General features: G+C 49.2%; 1 protein-coding gene and 1 pseudogene across 13 annotated transcripts in view; both read right to left on the reverse strand.

Annotated features, from left to right (window-relative positions):
* The window catches only part of LOC105071102 (heparan-alpha-glucosaminide N-acetyltransferase), a 53,083-nt gene extending 42,681 nt beyond the window's left edge, over positions 1 to 10,402 (reverse strand). Inside the window, exons 1-5 of one of the 13 annotated variants that reach the window (XM_074353879.1) lie at positions 10,289 to 10,377; positions 7,417 to 7,506; positions 6,256 to 6,409; positions 3,989 to 4,084; positions 2,803 to 3,101 (exon numbers count right to left, since the gene is read on the reverse strand). In XM_074353879.1, coding sequence (XP_074209980.1) covers positions 2,803 to 3,099 — 297 coding nt within the window. In that variant the 5' untranslated portion in view covers positions 3,100 to 3,101; positions 3,989 to 4,084; positions 6,256 to 6,409; positions 7,417 to 7,506; positions 10,289 to 10,377. Of the gene's footprint in view, positions 1 to 2,802; positions 3,102 to 3,988; positions 4,089 to 6,255; positions 6,410 to 7,416; positions 7,507 to 8,608; positions 10,206 to 10,288 lie in introns of those variants that run through there. The other 12 variants (XM_074353880.1, XM_074353873.1, XM_074353877.1 and 9 more) reach the window with 12 other exon arrangements.
* Positions 10,403 to 10,611: 209 nt separating this feature from the next.
* On the reverse strand, positions 10,612 to 11,677 carry LOC123617786 (metaxin-2 pseudogene; annotated as a pseudogene).
* Between the last annotated feature and the right edge of the window lie 5,119 nt (positions 11,678 to 16,796).

A 16,796-nucleotide genomic window follows, 5' to 3' on the forward strand; every position in this document is an offset into this window, starting at 1 on the left:
AAGTTGCTCTGTATATATTTTTATTTTTATACGGAACGCGTTCTCTCCATAGATCTGCGCCTGCACTGAATTTGGTAAATGAGACCAGTGTAAGAATTGGGTTTTTGCCGAGATCCCTCACCCCGGAGCCTACCTGCCCCTGGCGGTCAGCACCAGCACCAGCAGACGGCTCTGGTTTCCAGGCCCATTTTCCCATAGAACTGCGATCACGCTAGGGAAGCGGCTACAGTTTATTTACATATTTATTCAATAAGAAATGCAGGAGACGCTCAGCCACAGGCCTCACAACATCCTCCCAAGCCTTCCTTTACGTCAAATTCATTTCTGTATCTCTGATAAATGAAAGTAAATGTTATTTATTGCTAAATATTATTGGTCTTTGGGATCACCCACAAATAACTGAAACCTCCAATGTTAAATTATCTGCAAGTTAGGGATTAAGAATCATTTCTCAGCAATCAACTTAACCTTTTTTAAAAAATTATAAAAATAAGCATGAATATTTTTCTTGGTGAAAGTTCAAACACGGAAAGAACAGACCTCCTTCCTCTGCATTTACTTCCCGAGCCAAGGGAAACCAGTTAGCTGTGCGGCTGGTAACCTCTCAGAAGTTTTCCTATGCTTTTGTTATTAATGTACCTTTATAAAAACAGCATTTGAGTTTGTTACATAAACGGGGGTTATAACATAAATATACTGTTGCTGGCTTTTTTCATTTAACTGATGCCTCAGGAATCTTTCCCTAATGTACGTACAGATCCAGGTCACTCTTTTTAAAGCTGCGTATTTCACAGTATGGGCATACTACCTGTACTGGTGCATTTTCAGTAAGATTTTACAGATGATCATTTCATTTTGGGGGTTCCAACAGGGCAGGACAGACAAGGCTGACACCTAGCTCCAACACTCATGCCCTGAGGGCAAGTTGTAGCCAAAGAAACAAAAAACCCAGCCTCGGGGCCTTTTGGTCGCCCCTCCCTCACCTTAACCACTCCAGGTCACTGAATCTACTGGGAGAGGTGTCATGTGCCAGATTCCCTCAAGTCCTATCTGTCTTCAAACATGGCCTGCCACCATCAAAGCTATACAGAAACACACCCTCCAGGGTAAAAACCAATCCTGAAAAATGTTTCCCAATCGTTCTGAGTGAGTGTGATGACACGGAGGCCCCTCTTTGAAGGAGACAGAAGTTAACTGGCTGGAAGTCCTCTCCCTGCCATTCCGTCTCTGGTGGCTTCTTCACAGCCTAAGGCTGTCGACACCACCCCAAATTCTTACCTTGCCCTGGGGGCAGGACTCGTGCACCCAGCTGACCGCTTGAGTCTCAGCCTGGCCTCCCAATGGCCTCGCGCGTCCATCTGGAGCATACAGAATCCGCTCTCCGGCCCTCCCATGCTGCCTGCTGCTCAGGCTGGGGACCTCGCAGTCACCCCCTCCCTCGCACCCCACATCCGGTCTCCTGGGACATCCTACACATCCACTTTTAACACACAGCCAGATCCCATCAATTCCCGCTGAGTCCAGTGCTGACACCCATCCAGCTGTGGCTGTCCCATCCACTCGGCACACAGGCCGGCTCCTCAGCCCTCTACCCACTGCTCTGATGGTGCCTGAGGCCGACATGCCCAGCAGGACCCCCCACCTCTGACCTCCTCCTTTCATCCACCTCTAGTCTCCAGATGACCAGGCACGTTGGGGTCTCTGCTGGTCCCCATCTCTCTTCCTGGAACGTTTTCCCCAAATATCCACACCATCCTGACCATCTAGAGTAACAAGCCCGTGGCTCCTTTCCCATCCAGCTGTCTTCATGGTGAGTATCACCAGCACAGTTTATTACGCAGCTGTTTCTTGTCTTCTCGGCTGGCTGGCCTCTCAACCAGGATGCAAGCCTCAAGGGTCTTTGTTCTGTTCACTGCCACACCCCCAGCACCTCTACAAGGAGTGCGTGAGTCTCTAAAGGAGCAGCTTCCTTGTTTCAAGGCTTTACTTCACATTAACTGGTCTCCTTTCTCCCTTGATTCCTTCCTTTAAGGTGTCTCCACTCCACATTCACGGTCACGGCAGCCCCCAGATGCATTTTCTGCCCCTCCACCCCGTTCCTCATCACTTGCTGCATCCTCACAGAGGGACTGCCTTTGTTCAACACCCTCCACTGGCTTCTCTAGTCACCCTAACTCACCGTTTCTGCAGGCACAGCCACGCAGTAAACACCGCACACGGGCCGCCTGTGAGACGGGGCTCTGGAAGCTTCTACCTGAGAACTGAATTCTCCCCTTCGGTTTCTCTTTTTTAAATAAATTTTTTAAAAAATCAATATAACACCATCATAGAGTTTGAAAAATAAGAACCAAAAAAACTGCCCCAAGTCCTCCTTCACCATAGCACAATTTCTATCATTTTTGTATTTTTCTCTGTATGTAACCTTGCAGATGAAATCGGTGTATTGTACAGTTTTCTGTTTTGCTTTTTCACTTAGAAGATCTTTTTCATGTTGTGACGCAGGGTTCCTAACTACACTTACTGGCTGCAGAATAGTCTGCGACCAGCCGGACCATAATTTAATTAACCATTCCCCTACAGTCATCATTTCTGGTTTTCTTTGACTATGGACAACAAAGCTGAGTACCCCTTCATACATTCAGCCTTCTCCTTCCTTTGGATTACGTTACTGGGGTGCATCCCAGATGTGAGCCCAGGCAGGGCTAGAGGGCAGGAGCATCTGGATGGCTCCCCGCGCCCGCACACACGCCAGCTGCGCTCCCAGAGGCCGCCAGCCACAGGGGACTGGGGTTCAGGACTCACCCTCTTCACGGCGCCTTCCCCGACGCGTCTCAGCTGCCGGACCTCGGTCCTCAGCTGCTCACAGCTCAGCCACGGGGAGCAGCTGCTCATCTGCCCCACCCGGAAGTGGCCATGGGGACAGCGCCCGGGGTCCTCGGTACGGCGAGGGGAGATGAAGAACCGGTCAAGGCAGAGGTAGAGGAGGGCATTCATGAGGGCCATGGCCAGCAGCAGCCCCAGGCCCGGGGGCATGTCCCTGTGCGGGAGGCCCTTCCTGCCTTCCTGGGCTCTGGTCTCCATGGCGCTGTCCTCTGCCATCCCTACAACCGAGGGGAAACAAGAAGTGGTCACGGCCCGTCTCATTTCACGAAGGACACGCGGGGACCCCGGGCCTCAGGATCATTGCAGCACCGAGGAGGCTGAATGCCAGCACCAAACGCCGCATCGACCAATGCCAGCTCCGCCCGGAATCCTTGCTCTTCACTTCAGCCCTGAGGGGAGGGGGCCTGGTGTCTGTCTAGCTCCCCACAGCAGTCTGCGCTGGGCGGATACTCAACCAAGAGGGAGGGAGATGGAAGCACGCGGTGGCTTTGTCAGCCCGGTGGGGCGGGGCGGGGGCGGCGTGGGGCCAGCCAGGGTCAGGGGGCGGCAGTGATGCTGAGGGGCTGGGGTGTTCCCTGGAAGGAACTCAAGAGCTCCCTGATGTTTATAAGAAGAAGTGTGAAAGCTGCCCCCGTGGTGGGAGAGCCTGGGAGGGAGGCCCCGCCAGGGTCCGGGACTGCCGAGCCCACCAGCCAAACTGACAGGACGGTGTGAGCCGGGGGGGGGGGGGGGATGGACGGGACGGACTCAGGTGACTCTCGCACCCAGCAGCCACGACGAGGCAGGGCGCTCGCCCACAAATGGATGGGCTGGGCTCCAGCCCTGGAGCAGGTGTGCGCCCGTGGCAGAGGCAGACATGACTACTTGGAAGGTGGGGGTGGCAGCCAGGGGGGTGGGGAGAGGACCCGGACACTGGGAGCTGGACCCTCAGGGTGCCTGAGGCAGATGGCGTTTTCAAACACAGAGAAGTGTCACTACTCTGACAAGGGCTGTGGCCGCACCGGCACACGCCAGCTTCACCTCAGCACTGGGACACGCGGGACACCAGTAACAGAATGGATCCTGTGCCTCTGGGGTCAGAGACAGTCATGACATGAAGCCTTACCTTCCAGGAGGCCTTCCTTCTCCCAGCTCAGGTCTCCCTCCAGCCTCCTGGGCCGTCAGGCTTCTGGCTGGCCCCGTGCACCCAATTGAAAGTTACCTGCCTCCAAGCACCAAAAAGGAGGCTTGTTAAATAGAAGCTGCAACTCTGCCCGCAGACAAAAGGCAACAGTCCAGGTGGTCCGCCCTCCCCAGGGGCCTCCTGGCTGGGTGTCCCTCAGGCTCCTGATCCCCAGGATGGAGCAGGAAGTCCTCCCGCAGCCCCGTCAGCTGGTCCACGCCCCTCACCAGCCTCTCTGGTCCCCGCCTGCTCCCTCCATCAGTACCTTCTGGCCCCCGTTCATTCCACACGTCTACAAGCCAGCCCTGCTCTGGGCACTACAGAGGGGCAAGCAACCCTCTTCTTTGAACGATGACTGCTTTCTCCTGAGAAACTGTTCCCTAAAATCACAGACCACCAGAAGCTCCCGGCGCGAGGACCTGTCAGGAAGAAGGGCGCCCCCGCTGTGGCCTGGAGCAGCGGAGTCGCTCTGACCCGGAGCAGAGCTGCGGGCAAGTGGTCTCAGGAGAGGGCACTGCATGTCTACGTGGGTCCACGTGACCGGCCAGGCCGGAGCTTGACCTCTTTGCAGGCAGTCCTGCTTGGCCTTGAGCCATCAAAACACGGCTTTGTTTAAATTCTGCCTAAACTCCACTGTCACCCCAGTTCTGTGCTAACTCTCTCTCCCTCTGGTTGAGAGGCCAAGTTCCCGCTGGCAGTCCTGCTCACTGCGATGGGTGAACGCACCCGATAGGTGTGAATGGGGGCCTCAGCCCCCATCTCCTCCACCTGCATCACCTCCCCCACCCTCCCTCTCCGCTGCTGATCCATCTTGGTTCCTAGTTCCCTGAAGAAACACTGCCATGGCCCCCAGCACGGCTCACAGCCCCCTGCCCCTCTGCCATGCCTCCCGCCAGCTCCCGGCTCTGCCCCAGCAGGGCCCTCCTCTCCGGAATCCTGACCCGGCGCCCTAATGTCTCCCATCCTTTAAAGCACCCCCTCCTTGCCCCACCTTCCCCTCCAGCTGTTGCTTTTTGGCAAACTCCTCATAAGGGTGTCTACACTCGCTAGTTCCACCTCTCTCTTGAACTCACTTCTCTCAAACCCATGCCGACCGCAGCAAGGTGACCCCCACGCCCTAACAAACAGCCAACACGCAGTCCTGGTCCTGGCCTCTCAGCACATCTGCCTGGTTGATCACTCCCCCTCCTCACAACACTCTCATTGGTTCCCAGGAAACCGCAGGCTGGGACCTGGCCCTCTCCCCTCACACCCCGGGGTCTCATTCAAACGCCCCACCCTCTGATGGCTCCAGATGCGCGTGAAGCCCCAGTCCCAGCCTCTCAGGACCCCACACCTGCTTCCCTGACACCTCTCCCTGGAGGCTGATGGGCAACTCAAAAAGAACATTTCTCCTCATGAGGAAAAGACAAATAACTCAATTTAAAACTGGGCAAAGGACTCGAATAGACATTTCTCCAAAGAAGACATACGGATGGCAAATGGGCCCATGAACAGTCATCCAGGAAGTGCACATCAAGCCCCGAGACCCCAGCGCACACCCACCAGGACGGCTACAATCCAAGTGTCCACAGGGACCCCTCCCACACGGCTGGTGGCAGTCACAATGGTGCGGCCGCTGCACAAAACGGCTGGAGGTGCTCCCAAGGTTAAACAGAGCTACCAGCATACCTACTGCTCAGTATCTAGAGAACTGAAAACGCACATTCACGCAGACGCTTGTATGTCAATGTTTACAGCAGCATCTTTCTTAAAAGCTGAATAATGGAAGCGACTGAGATGTCCATCAACTGATGCAGGATAAACAGAACGGTCTGTCTGTGCAGCGGCACGTTATTCGTCCATTAAAAGGAATAAAGCCCCAATACATGATGCAACGTGCGCGAACTTGGAAACATTATGCCAAGTGAAATGGGCCAAGAGAAACAGCATGTGATTTCGTTTACATGAGGCTGCAGGTGGAGGGTCGGCAGTGACACTGCTTCTGCTGAGCAGGACATTTACAAATGGAATAGACTCTTCCACGAGTCAGTGTCCGTTTCCTAATAACAAGAGAACACACTGCTTTGATTGTCCACACTGTCCCGACAAGCTGCTCAGGAAACCTGGCTTTCCTCAACAGCTCCGACCTCACTCTGCTCCCTCCCTCCTCCAGACGATGCCGGTATCACCGGCGACACCCAGCGATGTCCCGAGGGTTCTCTGCTCACCTTTCTCATGGAGACTGCAGGCCCACATCTTTATCTCCAGCCCACTTCCTCCTGCCATCTCCCAGGACTTCCACGGTCACGGTGAGACTTTCACCACTCAGGCCTCACGGTCTCCTAAGCTTCTCCCCCGGACACCTGATTCTTAGAAGGTGACCTTAGAGAAACAGATGAGATGCCTGCCACCTCTCTTCCAGAGCATTTAAAGTCACCAAGAGTGTCTCAACTTAGGTCTTGGGTCAGGACCAGCCAACTGTTTTTCCGAAAAGGGCCAGGCAGTACATGGTGAGGTTTAGGGGCCGGACACAGGACTCGAGTGACCACACCACGGGGACAGGTGGGACGTGGAACTGCGGTGCTGAGCGACAAGGTAACTGTTGGGGTTCCTCCCTCCTGTGGTCAGAGCGCGGGAGCAGTCAGACCACCCAACACAGTCGAGCGTGGCTGTGCTCCGACAGAACTCTGCTCACCGCCGCTGGGATGTGCATTTCATAGTTTTCACGTGTCCCAGAAGACTGTCCTTTTGATCCTTCACCCAACAGTTAAAAGGTGGAAAGCACCCTTCGCTCACAGGCTACGTGAGGATGGGTGGCGGGCAGCAGCGGGCCAGGCCTGATTTAGGTGACCGCATCCCTCCGGGTGTCACCTTCATTCCACGCCTTCCACCCCCACTCCGTCCCAAGCTTTCTGCGTTGTCTCATCCACGCACACAGCTCTGCAAGCCACGGACACGCTGATGGTTTCAAGCCCTTTCTCCTGCACTTCACTCCACTGGCCCCTCGAGGCCTGGGGCGTCTATAATTCAGTTCTCTCCCTCTTGTCGCCAGCACACCCCCCCACCCCCCAGAACACCCACTCTGTGACAAGCACACAACCAGGGGACTTCATTCCTCCCTCCCCTAACCCCTTGACCAAACGATCTCCACCTACAGTCAGTTCTCCCACTAGATCCCTCAGATCTGCTCACTGCCCTCCTTCCTCACTACCAGCCATGGTCTGTGTGTCTCTCTTTTTTTTTAATTGAAGTGTAGTCAGTGTGTCAATTTCTGGTGTGCAGCACAATGTCCCAGTCATGCACACACAGACATATATTCCTTTTCATATTCTTCATTAAAGGTTATTACAAGATACTGACTAGAACTCCCTGTGGTCTGTGTCTCTTACCGGGGCTCCCGCAACACTTTCCTACGTAGGCTCCCAATTCTTCCTCCTTTCCGATCCATTTTCCACAGCAAGTAGGATCTTTTCTCTTTCCTGAAATGTTTCAAGCAGAGAAAGTTAAACAGAAGATTATGAGCAGCCACCTCGCTCTGTCATGTGACAACTGCATCCTATTTTTTAAAGAAATAAGACAGTACATGCATGGTTGAAGCCCCTGGGGCCCCCTCGCGGGCCTATTCTGCTCCCTCCCAAGAAGTCACCAGCATCCTTGAGTCGCCATGTCAGCGGTTCTCAAACTGTGGTCCCTGCACCTGCAGCAGCACCACCTGGGAACTTCTGAGAAACGCAAGTTCTTGAGCCCTGGCCCCAGACCGACTGAATCGGAAACCCAAAGGGGAGCCCAGAAATCCGGGGGTTTTTATCTTAACAGAGGTACTGGCGACTCAGCCCAGGACATCCTGCATGCTAAGCACATGCACTACCACCGAGCTATCCCCTCCCCTAAGAAATCTGTGTTTTGACAAGTTCTCCAGGTGACTCGGGTGCCTGCTAGTTTGAGAACCAAGCATGCTTTTTATTTTTACCTCTTGAGTATGCGCCCATAAATAATGACACAGAATACTTATATGTTTCCAAGCTTTGTACAAACAGTATTGTACCGCTTGTCCCTCAGTAACCGCAGGGGACTGGTTCCAGGACCCTCGTGAACATCGGCAAATACTCCAGTGCCTTACATAAAACGTATGGTGTAATACAATCCTTCTACAGCTTCCTTTTTTGAAAGCTCCGCATTATGCTTCTGAGGTTTGTCCAAGCAGATAATGAAACACTGGTTCGCTATTTTGGACAGACTCTGCCACAGCTAGTGAAACAGGTTTTGCACACACGTCCTGTGCACATGTGGAAGAATTTCTCCCTGGTATATACGGGGTCTTTCTAAAGCACAAATCTGATCACTCCTTGCTTTTAAAACATTTGATAGCCCCTCTCTGCGCTCAGGATGAAGTCTAAACTCTGATACCCCGCCTCTACCCACCCCAAGGTCCAGCTTCTGTGCCCCTGTCCAGACCCGTCCCTAAACCCCACCCTCCAGCCCATGGGCTTTCCTTAGTCCCAGGAGGGCCCTTTCTGGGATGCCCAGCTTCAGCACCTTGCTCCTTCTTCCTCGACTGTGAGGTCCTAGGGGACCACTTGCCTGGCGTGGGTACCCGTGTATCCTCCATGGCTGCCGTGCAGCAGGGGCTCAGGAGAACCGCACTGATCAGCTGATCACCCACAGCCTCCTGTCTTCATGGCTTCTTCCTCCCTCCTGCGCTAACTCCCACCCGGTCTGCTCTCCACCTCTTCGGGGCGCCTGTCCTCAGCCACCACTCCCTCCAATCTGAGTTCACCAGCCCAAACCCACCATTAATCCTCTTCACCCGCAGACCCTCCTTGCCCCTGACCTTCCACTGATCCTGCCGGGCACTGCTACGGGTAGACTCAGATCTTACAAGGCCTGATGTTTCCATTTTTTTTTTCCTTCTTTGACATATTTCTTGTCAACTCTACAGCTATTTGCCTCAATATCCTTTCATTTCTCCCTAGAAGATTCAGAAATTCTCTCTCAGAAAAATACTCATCCAGAAATTCACCTAACTTTTACAGTGTCTACTGCATACTAATTCTGTAAGGTAGAGATAAGTGTTATTATTCCCATTTTACAGATAAGAAAACTGAGTTAGAGTGAATGAATTATCCATGGTGACTATCCTGTACATGGAGGAGCCAAGTTTTCTGGCCTCAAATCCACATTCTTCCTCTAAATCCTGCAACCCTTAGGACTAAATTGAATACAGTCTGGTCACTGCAGGGATGGGGGGCTGATACGGAGACTGCCCATTTCTTAAAGGAGTCGTTCACCCACCCCAACACCTGATGGGCTTTCTTCTTTGTTTGGGGTTTTTTGGGGGGGGCGTAATTAGGTTTATTTATTTATTTTAATTGAGGTACTGGGGATTGAACCCGATGCTCATGCATGCTAAGCATGGGCTCTACCACTGAGCTATACCCGCCCCACTGGGCTTTTTTCTTTTAAAGGTATATTTCAGGAGTAGGTTGCCCAGAGCTATAGGGATAAGACTGCATGGCTGAAGGAATTTTCTTGCCCAGAAATAAGCAAAATGACACTGAAAACTGCTGGTTCTGCAAGTTAAGAAATGATTGTGCGGCCAGGTGGGTAGAAGAAATTTAAGCACTGTTGAGACACAAAGCATTTCTGATACTGGTAAGAAAAAACGGAAAACAATGGGAACCACTGCTACTCACTCACAGCTTAATTTAGAAAGAAAAAAAAAGGAATGAAACAAAATTAGTTTTCACCAACTACAGATTATTTTATATAACCAGAGGAAAAATAATGGATTACTGTTCCCCAATACAGTTTAGGTTGGAATCCCATTTTGCCAACAAAGCACTGTATATTAAAATACGATTTTAAATATTCCGGATGCTTGCTTAACCTTAAGGTTTTATAGTAAAGGTCAAGGATGGGGAAGACAAGACCACCCAAGAAAACGGCTAAGTCCTGCTTTTTAAGAAAGGGCAGCAGACGATTCCACCCGACAGCCCTGCACCTGGAGGCGGGGGCAGTGCTGCACCCGCGACCTCCGGGAAGCAGGGGCTGAAGCCTGGACCGGCTGAGTGTCCGTCTGCTAACGTGCAGCTCGGGCGTCGAGGCCGGGCAGGGCCTGCAGGAGGCCCAAGGGCCCCCACGGGCGCCCGCAGCCCCTCGCCCCTCCCCGCCGCCCCTCCCCAGGCTGGCTCCCCCTACTTGCCGCCCCCTCCTCAGGCCCACCCCTACCTGCTGCCCCCTCCCCAAGCCGGCCCGCCCTACCTGCCGCCCCCTCCACCGGCCGCCCAGTCCCTACCAGCCGCGCCTCCCCGGGCCGGCCAGCCCGGCGTCCCTACCTGCGGTCCCCTCCCCCGGCCCAGCACTCGGCCTCCGGCGCCTGCGCGGCCGGAAGCGGGTGCCGCAGGACGAGCCCGAGGCTGCCCCCTGGTGTCCGCCTTCCGCCGCGCAGCCGGAGGCCCGACGGCGGAACGCAAAGCTGGAGTCGGAGCGCACCCGGAACCAGCCGGGGAGGACCGGCCGGGCTCCTCTTCCGGCTGCTTCTCTCAAAGCGCGTGAAGACAGTGACGTGTTGGTCCGCTGGGTGCGGGTGCGGGTGCGGGTGCGGCGTGGAGCTGTGAGAGCTAGGCCCTCAGATAGCTCCCGGTCAGCGCAAAGCCGCGGTCTCCGAAGGGCGGTCCTCAGGCCAGATGCTGATGCTTCCCGTCTCCAGGGACCTTGTTAGAAGCGCAGATGCTGGGCTCCGGCCCGGGCCTGGGGGTCCGCGATCTGTGTTAGCCGGCCCTCCGGTGGTGCCGCTGCCGCTGCGGGCCAGCCGAGAACCGCCGTGGGAGGGAAACGCGGGGCTCGTCCAGAGCGGGGGCGGCGGGTCCCGAAGGAGGGAGCGGGGCCGCCCGGGACCGGGAAGGACGCAGAAAGGGCCCACCCGGCACGTTCTCCGAGACAGACTAACAGATGAGCTGCATTTACCAGTCTTCAAAGTAGTGCTGCTCAGTTCTTCTGCAGAAAGCAAGGAGGTGGTTGTAGTTTATCACCTTCCCAGAAAGTTCATCACTGGTCAGTTGTGTGGTAAGAATGGTGTACAGATGGACAGATACCAGTGCATCTAGTTCAGTAGGCTGCTTATTGAACAAGTAGGGTTGTGGTCCTAGTCTTTTGAGAGAACTTGACAGCGCTGGTCGACATCTTCTAAAACTTAGTCCGGAGTCTTGTTACCCACTCTGACAGCGTTCATCTTACTTTGACCTCCCACTCTTTCTGATGGGCGGAGAGATGATGCAGAGGCCAAGGGGAAGGCGCTGCATACCTAGCATGAGTGGTCTCCCCTGCTATGGCTTCATCACACCACTGAAGCACTCGTTTCTGCTTTTTCGACTTTATCTAGCCCATCCCTATGAGAATGGCCCTTGGCTTAAACAAATTGGAGTATCGAACCAAGTTCTGATACTACTTGATTTCCTACATGTGTTACCAAGTCCGGGCTGCTACTGCTCACTGCTGGACCGGGCTGCTACTGCTCACTGCTGGACAAGCCAGTAAATCAGGAGATGAGGTGTTGGGGAAAGGAATAGCAGCTTTATTCAGAAACCCAGCAGACCAAGAAGATGGTGGACTAGTGTCCCAAAGAACCATCTTACCTGAGTTAGAATTCATGCTTCTTTACTAAAAAGGGAGGGGTTGTGGTTGGTTGGTGCAAACTTCTTGGTGTTGGTATCCTTTGTTCTTGTAACTGTCCATGGAGGTCAGGGATCAGGTCACGACATTCCTGTGAACCTCCAACAAGACAAATGTTATTCTATGTTCTGTAACTTTTTCTCTCAATGTACCTTTAAAGATCAGAGCCTTGAGAATGGGCTATCCTGTGTATTTCAGGTTATAGGCAACATTCTTAACTTGTAGCAAAAGCAGTGGAGTACAAAGGATAAAGTAAAAGAAACAGATCCAATATGGAGTCAGACTTATTCTTCCCTATTACACATGAACAAAAGGTACTTTATCTGATGGAGACATATATTCTATATTTGTCCTGCAAACCAACTTTATAGGCAGATTACACATTTGCAAAAAGGCCTGTACAGCAAAAGAAGGTGCATTGTCAGAAAGCAAAATCTACTCCCCTCTTCAGTGTCTGATAGAGTGTGGCATAGTCAGGCCAAGGTTCTGTGGTCTGGAAGACAAAGTGCTTCTGCCACTAGAGACAGGTGGGCTGGGCAGCTGGGCACCCCCAGTTCCTCCTGCCTGTGGCCCTTAGCATCCTGCACAACCCCGGCAGCTCCTGGCACCTAACAGGCCTGGCTGGCCCCAGCTGAGGCTCGGACTCCAGCCCAGCCCTGCAGTGGGATTGGCAGCAGTCATGAAGACCCCAAGGTTTCTGCCTGTTATAACATATTTTTAAGAAACAAATTTGTTTCAACTTAATTGGTAAATTAGGAAATCATTTGAGCATAACACATTTGTTTACATGAGACTTCATCCTGGAAAAACACTAGGTGAATGCAGAAAAATGCACCCAGCTGAGCTGGACTGCATAAGAATGAACAAAACACACATGCACACACCTCCACTTCTCCCAGTGTCGTCAGCTGGTGTGTTATGAGACACCCACCCACATCTGGTGTGACAAATTCCCAAACGATTTCAGATTAACCATCCATCACTTAACGATAATTCACAAGCTGCAACCCTTCCAATGCCGGCACCCAGAAGCAAGCTTCAGGTCCTTTTTAAAAAAAAAACAAAAAAAAACTAAGTTTTTGAGTGTTATGTCTCTAACCCCATCTTTACCATAAGCCCCCCTCCCCCAGTTTTTATTTGTGATTTTGCATAGCATGACGATAGAGGAACACATGCGTCATGTTTTAGCAGAACTGACAGTATGAGGGTTTCAGGTGGAAGAACAGTAGCATTATTTCCTTCTGGTATAATTTCCCTTTTGTCTGAAGAGATTTCTTTAATCAGTTCTTTTAGCTCAGGTCTGCTGGCTGCAAATTCTCTTTTGTTTTCCTTCAGCTGAGAATGTCTTTATTTCATTTTCATCCCTGAAGGATATTTTCGCTGGATATAGAATTCTGGGTTTACATTCTTTTCTTTCAGCGCTTGAAAAACACAGTGCCACTTCCTGTCATTAGGTGTTTGTTCAACTATATGTTACATGTCACTTCCCTCTGGCTGCTAGCGGAATATTTCGTTTTTCTTTAGCTTTCAGTAATTTGATTTTGATGTGTCTGGGCGTGGATATCTTTGGATTTATCCTATTTGCTCAGCTTCCTCAATCTGTAGACTTGTGTTTTTCACCAAAGCTGGGATGTTTTCAGCCATTATTTCTTAAATATTTTTTGCAGCACTTTCTCTCCTGTGGGACTCTGATAACAAGATTGTTCGATCTCTTGTTCTTGTCCTGCCTTTAAGTTTTCTTGTTTTCCTTCTGTTTTTTCTCTCTGTTGGTCAGATTAGATCATTTCTATTAATCTGTCTTCAAACTCACTGACATTTTTATGTTATCTCCATTCTGCTATGGGACCTATCCCATGAGTCTTTTATTTCGGTTATTATATTTTTCAGTTCTAGAATATTTATTAGGTTTTTTGTTTTATTTTTTCTATTCATTTACAGATACTTTCTATTTTAACTTTTGTATTGGTGATACACTTTAAATCATTTAAAAATCAAAATGGAGTAACTATAACTATGGTTCATGGAAATACAAAATACCAAAACTTCTGAGATGCAACTATTGCAGTTTTTAAAGGGAAATGTATGGCATTAAATGCTTATTTTGGTGGATAAGGGTCTTGAGTCAGTCATCTAAGCTTCCACCTTAAAAAACTAGAGCATGTACTATATACTTGAAATTTGCTAAGAGAGCTTAAATGTTCCCATCACACAAAGTGTGAGGTAATGGATCTGTTAACTAATCTTAATGTGGTAGTCATTTCACAGTATGTAAGTACCTCAAGTCATCATGTTGTATGCCTTAAATTTACACAATATTTCTTGTCAAATATATCTCAGTAATGTTGGGAGGAAAAAACCAGAGTGAATAAAACCAAGTAGAAGGAAAGAAATAAAATATGAGAGAATTCAATGAAATTAAGTTCTGTTAGATATAATTTTTTAAAAAGCTTCTTGATATCCACTGACTTGCCCATTGATGGGTTACAACACAGTTTGAAAAACATTGTTTTTATAACATAACTTCCAAAGGGAAACGTTCTGGATTCTCTTACTAATTTATAAGTTAATATTTGGGATATAACCAATTACAAAATTGAGTTTAAGGCCTCACTGAAGGATATAACTGACCAAATGTGTCTTCCTTTGTGAACCCTTCCTGACTCTTATCAGGCAGATAATGCCTCCTGTTTCTGTGTTCTCAAGTAGTATTTCTTCAGAAAGCTAATAAACATTTTATACAATGAGGTATTACTTCACACCAGTCAGAATGGCCATCATTTAAAAGTCCATAAACGATAAATGCTGGAGAGGGTGTGGAGAAAAGGGTGGGAACGTAGTTTGGTGAAACCATTATGGGAAATAGTATGGAGATGCCTTAAAAAACTTAAAATAGATTTACCCTATGATCCAGCAATCCCACTCCTGGGCAGATATCCAGAGGAAGCTCTAATTCAAAAAGATACACACACCCCAATGTTCATAGCAGCACTATTTCCAATAACCAAGACATGGAACAACAAATGTCTATTGACAGATGACTGGATAAGGCAGTTGTGGTATATTTATACAATGGAATACTACTCAGCCATAAAAAAGAATAAAAGAATGCCATTTGCAGTGACATGGAGATCGTCATTCTAAATGAAGTAAGCCAGAAAAAGAAACAAAAATACCATATGATATCACTTATATGTGGAATCTAAAAAAAGAAAAAAGACACACATGAACTGATCTACAAAACAGAGACAAACTCACAGACATAGAAAGCAAACTTATGCATACCAGGGGGAAAGGGAGTGACGAGGTATAAATTGGGAGTTTGGGATTTGCAGATACTAACTACTATATACAGAATAGATAAGCAACAAGGTCCTACTGTAGAGCACAGGGAACTAGTCAATACCTTGTAAGCCTACAATGAAAAAGAATATGAATAGGCATATTGATAGATATAAATGAATCACTATGCTGTACACCAGAAATTCATTATAAATCAACTATACTTCAATAAAAATAAGTAAATAAAATGAAAAAAAAAAGCCCCCCAAAACAAATACCTAAAAAGTTTTTTTCAGGGTCCCTAGGTGAGGAGCATTCTATTGGTCTCTCTCAAAACTGGGGTCCCTGAGGGCAGAGATGTTGTCTCCTACTCTTCTACCTCCAGATTTTCTTTATGTGGGTAGTATCTAGTGATATTTTACCATACTTGAAATTAGAATTTTTTTATTAATTCATTATTAATAAAGCAATAAACCCATTACATGTTAACAAAAACATTTTATGAAACACACTTTCCAAAAAACAAAAAAGAGGAAAATGGCATTGTTTCACATTTATGCAAATCTCTTGAGTCTGACTTAACAGAAGGTACCTAGATTCTCCTAACTACTGCCATATGCAGGCTCTTGCAATATGGTGTTTTTGGTTGAAGTATAAGGAAGAAAATCCAGACTCACACACAGAGATACGTAGTCGGAAAGGGAGAATTTGAGTAGTCTTTTCAGAAGTGCTGGATATTCTTTGATGATATACCAAAATTCAAGAACTAGAAGTTTCTCAAAGGTTAATGTGGAATCTGCAAACCTATGAATGCTCATTTTGGACTCTGCTACATCTTGTACTCTGAATGGATTGATTATCTATGCATGGTACCATCCTAGATGGGTCATCTGGAAAATAATGGTCCACTGAGTTACACAGATCCACCCATGGTTGACAGATATAATTATATACTATCCAAAGATGGCATTCATCAGTATCATCACTTGGATTCCATTAGAAAGGTCTGTAGGTGTTGGGAAGCTGTCAAGCTCAATGTGGTGGATTAAAACTTTCCCTAGATGGCTCAAATTTTATCATCGGCAACAATACTCAGTTGTTCAAGTACAAATGGCATTCCACGATGAGTGGCCTGTTTGGCCCACAGCTTCCACAACTGCACAAATGCTTTTCTTCAAAACAACCAAAGAGATATGCTTTATGCATACTTCCATTCAGTCATCAAAATATTAAAAGACAGTGAGCATTGAATAAAATATGTAATTACCGATGCGTCGGGTACAGTGTTCAGCGAATGCACAGCAATGAACACAGTGACTGCTCAGACCACTGCCCTGACCTGTGCTGAGGCACCGGCAGGTTCACCACTGTTTAGGTACCAACAGTGCACACAGCAACACAGTGATGGTATTATTAAGCAAATGCTTTGAACTAGCAGCTCCCCCTACCCAAAGACCCCATTTTACTTATTAATAATCCGATGAGAACAGTGGACCCCCAGGTCTGTATCCAGTTGCCATTAGGGAATGACCCGCATTAGAATGATCAGAGCCTAAAGTCTTGTTCACTTAGATCACGGAGCCTCCTCATCTGACTCCTTATCCACTAAAAGAGACTTTTTGACAAACGAACTGCCACCTAGTTAAACCTGAGGCAGGAAATGCCAAGTGGCGAGGCTGGTGCAATTGCTCTCTCAATATAAGTTAGTAAACTGCCACTATGCCTTCAATTCAACAGTCTCTGTGAGCCTTGTTCAGTCAGAAGCCTTGAATCCAATCAATTCTGGGACACTGATGAGTTTCTGAGAGCAAATGCTCTA

The sequence above is a fragment of the Camelus bactrianus genome, chromosome 26 (genome assembly GCF_048773025.1).
Source record: "Camelus bactrianus isolate YW-2024 breed Bactrian camel chromosome 26, ASM4877302v1, whole genome shotgun sequence".
In the NCBI taxonomy this organism is placed as follows: Eukaryota; Metazoa; Chordata; class Mammalia; order Artiodactyla; family Camelidae; genus Camelus; species Camelus bactrianus.